Source organism: Lactuca saligna, chromosome 5, assembly GCF_052625555.1.
Source record: "Lactuca saligna cultivar CGN05327 chromosome 5, ASM5262555v1, whole genome shotgun sequence".
Taxonomy (NCBI): domain Eukaryota; kingdom Viridiplantae; phylum Streptophyta; class Magnoliopsida; order Asterales; family Asteraceae; genus Lactuca; species Lactuca saligna.
The window spans coordinates 263,551,548-263,556,388 of record NC_136421.1 but is presented as its reverse complement, the minus strand read 5'-3'; the positions used below and the strand labels follow the sequence as shown (position 1 = coordinate 263,556,388).

Below are 4,841 nucleotides of genomic sequence, written 5' to 3'. Positions count from 1 at the left end.
ATGCAAAATATACAAAACAAAAGAAAAAAGACACATTTTTTGACTTTATCATCATCGGATAAAAAATCGACTTTATCACAAAGTTTCTGATTTCACTTCGAAAAAAAAAAAAACCTTCGAGTAAAATGCAACAGTCGACATGTGAATGTTAATTTATTATTTTATTGTTATCGAGAGACAAAGTGAGCAGGAAAGTTGTTGGGAATTTTGACCAATTTATATTTGTTTTGTCCTGTCCTCAAACTACCTTCTCCATCAACAATAACTCACTCCTTTCCTACCCGCTTTCTTCATCAATACCACTGTTTACTTGCTACCACCAAAACTCCCCACAAGATATTCATACATACTTACCCTTTCTCGGCGACTGAATTCCACAATTCGCAAATGGAAGACATAGCTACTGAAGCCGAATCAGCAATCACTACTCCTCCGATTCGTCAAGTGCTTCTCATCTCCGCTGGTGCTAGTCACTCCGTCGCTCTTTTATGTAAGGAACCCTTTTTTTTTGTCTGTAGTGATTTGCTCACCGATCATCGTCTGTACATTGTGTATCTATATCAGATTATGATTCAGCAGAGGAGTTTTAGTTTACTTAACTTTGGATTTACAAACATTTGTCTTTGAAATCGGCCGTGATCTGTCGGTTGAGGTCTTTGTAGTTGGTACGGACTTCAATTTACTTGATTGTCAATCTATGGAGAAATTTGTAACGGCGAGTAGTTCGTATGTCTAGTTTTAGATTTCTACTCATGGGGACTCAATCGTTTAGAAATCGAGGTACCTAAAATGTGCTCTAGGGCACAATTTGAGTATTAGAGAGATACGATGGATGTCTATGAACTTATGCTAAGTTACTATTTGCTGTCACATACTATCCAATTCACTGTCATGCTATTTTAGCATAGAAAGCGATGTTGTTGGCTAATAAAGTAATAAGGCACCACTTTGTTTATTGTATCAGCTGGAAATGTTGTTTGTTCATGGGGAAGGGGAGAAGATGGACAACTAGGCCATGGGGATGCTGAAGATAGGCTATCCCCTACCCAGTTAAGTGCTTTGGATGGACAAGAAATTGTATCTCTTACTTGTGGTGCTGATCATACAACTGCATTTTCAGAGTCAAGTCTGAATGTATACAGCTGGGGATGGTATGTTCTTTTATCTGTTGCTCCATTTCAACATTTATTGGTAGTAAAATCTGTTTGGAAGAATAGTTTTGTTAAAAGTGCTTATCCCTTTCTTAACCTTATTGGTCTCAGGGGCGATTTCGGAAGACTAGGCCATGGCAACTCTACTGATTTCTTTATTCCTCAGCCAATAAAAGCATTACAAGGGCTGCGTATAAGGCAAATTGCTTGTGGTGACAGCCATTGTTTAGCTGTGACCATGGAAGGCGAGGTGCAGAGGTTTGTAACTTTGTACATTAAGAAGACTTTCTAGTTTTCCTACATATTCTATAAATCATATGTTATTTCACTTCAAATTAAATTTGCTGTTGTTTTGATTTCTTGTGTTTGACTTCACTGTAGTTGGGGCCGGAATCAAAATGGTCAACTTGGTTTAGGAACAATCGAGGACTCTCTTGTTCCTCAAAAGATTGAAGCTTTTCAAGTAAACTTTACTTTCTATCATGAAACTTATAATCCTTCCATAATAAAAATGGAAGCTTTTGATTTGTTAAATTTTATGTGGTTTAACCAGGGTATAACTGTCAAAATGGTTGCTGCTGGAGCTGAGCATACTGTTGCTATCACTGAAGATGGGGATCTTTATGGCTGGGGTTGGGGTCGATATGGTAATTTGGGCTTAGGTGACAGAAAAGATCGCAACATTCCAGAGAAAGCTTCAGTTATCAGCGTATGCATCTACTTTCTATACATTATTTTCCATCATTACATAATTATTTAAAGTTTAAACAGTTTTCTTGTATATAATGGTATTACAGGGGGAGAAGATGATTCTTGTTGCATGTGGCTGGAGGCATACAATCTCTGTTTCCTCTTCTGGTGATTTATATACTTTTGGTTGGAGCAAATATGGTCAACTTGGTCATGGAGATTTTAAAGACCATCTTGTCCCTCATAAACTTGAAGCATTACATGGCCAATCCGTATCACAGGTGTGTGTTTGTGTGTGTGTGTGTGTGATATTTAAGTAATATTGGTTGTGAATATGGTTTTTGATAACTCAGATTTCGGGTGGATGGAGGCACACTATGGCATTAACATCAGAGGGAAAGCTTTACGGATGGGGATGGAACAAGGTTAGAATGGTAATTTCATAAAGATTTATAATAATATTATCAGCATCTTATGAATATTTTTGTGTGCAGTTTGGGCAGGTTGGTGTTGGGGACAATCAGGACCATTGCTTTCCTATGCAAGTCAAAATTCCAAATGAGCAGGCACATCATTTTTCATGTGACGTTGCTTTCTTTTTTTAATGTCTAGGAGATTAATTAAAAATTTATTTTATCATCAGTAACAAATTTTCACTTTTTTTTTTTTTTTGACAGAAAGTTGTTCAGGTTTCATGTGGATGGAGGCATACACTTGCTGTTACTGAAAGAGCTAATGTGTTTTCATGGGGTAGAGGTACAAATGGACAACTAGGACACAAGGAAGCTATTGACAGGTGTTCAAAAATATCTGAATCTGAAAATCTGAAAATATGAGAATAGTTTTGTTAATTCTTTTACATAAGTTTTTACAGGTTTTTTTTTCTTCTATATTTAATAAAACTTGCAGAAACATTCCCAAGATAATAGAAGTTTTGAGCATGGATGGATCTAGTGGACAACAGTTAGAATCCTCAAGGACAGACCCATCCTCAGGTGCTTCATATGGATTCCGACGGAATTGGAATTCGAGATTCCATTCCGTCGTAACTAGTTCAATTCCATTCTTCCCTTTCTATTAAATGACCAAAATACTCTTGTTTTATTTAACTAAAAGGAAATTTAATTATATATGTATATGTAAATATATCTTATCAAGCAAAAGGTATTTAGTTTTGATTAATTAACTCCTTTCCTTTTCCTATGTTATGATTCCAATTCCTTTGACAGATTCCATTCTATCAACTATTTTTTTTTTTTGGCAGGGAAACTTTCGGTGTTGCCATCTGATAGATATGCAGTTGTCCCTGATGAGAATGTATGATTTCATTTCGTTTCTGATTTACAATTTCATAGAATACAAATTTGAATTATTAAATATATGATGGAATATTAATTAAGTTTATTTAATTTTGTGCAGGCTCAAGCCGGGACCAATGGAAATGACGCTAGTGTCCCTGAGAACGATGTGAAGAGAATGAGGATCTGAATTTTGTAAAATTTCAAAGTTTAGAGCTTGTGGTATTATGATGTTGAGAAAGTTTAAGTAGTAGTGATTCCATGTTAGTAATTAAGAGTTTATATGCATGTTTATCAGTTTATCTACCATGGTATGTTATGTAATATGTAATATGTTTAGGTGGTTTTCTTTGTTGTGTTATCTGATGTTAATAAATAATAATTGTGTTTAGTCATGCATTTTGCTATTTCGTCTTATGAAAAAATTTAAATCTTTCAAAAAATATATTATGAACCAAACATTGACCTTAATTTCTTGTATTTGTTTTCAAAAAATATATTATGCATTTTGCTACCGTCGATCAATTGAAGAAGTGGTTTCTTTCTTTCTTATTAATTGAAGCTTCTACTTAATTTTCTATATTTTGTTCCTGCGTTTTTTTTTTTTTTCCTTATTTGGCAATTTGTGTTTTGTGAAAATAAATTGTTTTTTCTTATTTGCAATTTGCGTTTTGTGAAAAATCATTTGTTTATTGGAATCTTTTATTGTGATCCTAGTGTGCGTTATCCTTGAAAGTACGTGTTCTAAAAATTATGCCATGATATGATGCAAGTTTTAGAATGTGTTATTACCTTTATGCCTTTTGTCAAACTTTGAACAACCATAAATATTTTATGAGTTTTGTATGAGCTGATTTTTTCCCTGATTGTAGTCCTTTATCTTGCTACATTATAGGCTCCAAAAACAACTTAATTGATTAAGAATTGACTGACTTATACATCTCTAAATAGGGACTGTTAGGGCTGTTGGTTAGTATTTCAACTTTTTGTTGAATTTTAACACAACTTTTGACAGCTATAAAATCTTCACACGAGCTCGGTATGAGATTCTATCTTGGATACATTGTAGGCTTAAAAACAGCTTAATTGATTAAGAATTGACTGAGCTATACAGCCCCAAACAGGGGGTGTTGGTTAGTATTTCAGTTTCTTTATAGAAATTTTCTCCAACTTTGAACAGCCATAAAATCTTCATACGAGCTTCGTATGAGCTGTTTTTTTCCCCAGGTTGTAGTCCTCTATTTTGGTTACATTTTAGGCTCAAAGAACAACTTAATTGATTAAAAATTGAATGAGTTAATACAACCGTAATTGTTTGTTGGGTTTTTTTGTTTTTTTATGCAAAAATTTGAAGTTCTTAATTTTAGATATGAGCAAAACCATTCGAAAACATTAAGATAAACCATTCCAACCGTTAAAGATTTCAAAAATATATCAAACTCTCCCCTGTTTGTATATAAAAATGTTGATGATACGATCACCTTTGTAACATCATATCATACGGAATAAACAAATTGCTATGACATACGCTGTAAGAGCACTTTATGCAATGTCTCTAATGCTTTGTTGGTGGATGATATATGATTTTTATATGATTTTTTTACAAAAAGCTACATTATTACACGAGAAACTATTTCCGCAATTCGACAACCTTTGTAAAATCTTCAGTAAGGATAGAATTATTGGTCATGGAGCTATTGAT

The 4,841-nt window shown here is 33.9% G+C and overlaps 1 protein-coding gene across 1 annotated transcript; it reads left to right on the top strand.

The window, feature by feature from the left end:
* The first annotated feature begins 234 nt into the window (after positions 1–234).
* UVR8 (Regulator of chromosome condensation (RCC1) family protein) lies at positions 235–3,534 on the top strand. The gene is made up of 12 exons (XM_078996002.1): positions 235–490; positions 965–1,151; positions 1,263–1,409; positions 1,533–1,614; positions 1,705–1,860; positions 1,949–2,122; positions 2,195–2,266; positions 2,336–2,407; positions 2,519–2,637; positions 2,751–2,836; positions 3,106–3,158; positions 3,261–3,534. Exons 1-12 carry the CDS (start codon positions 388–390, stop codon positions 3,327–3,329), a joined length of 1,320 nt encoding a protein of 439 aa, XP_078852128.1. The 5' UTR covers positions 235–387; the 3' UTR covers positions 3,330–3,534.
* Positions 3,535–4,841: the final 1,307 nt, after the last annotated feature.

Excerpts from the sequence above, each read along its gene's own strand:
- UVR8 (XM_078996002.1), top strand. The coding sequence starts at position 388 with ATGGAAGACATAGCTACTGAAGCCGAATCAGCAATCACTACTCCTCCG. Across the intron at positions 2,267-2,335 it reads ACGGATGGGGATGGAACAAG|TTTGGGCAGGTTGGTGTTGG; the intron begins GTTAGAATGGTA and ends TTTTGTGTGCAG. Across the intron at positions 2,408-2,518 it reads TCAAAATTCCAAATGAGCAG|AAAGTTGTTCAGGTTTCATG; the intron begins GCACATCATTTT and ends TTTTTTTGACAG.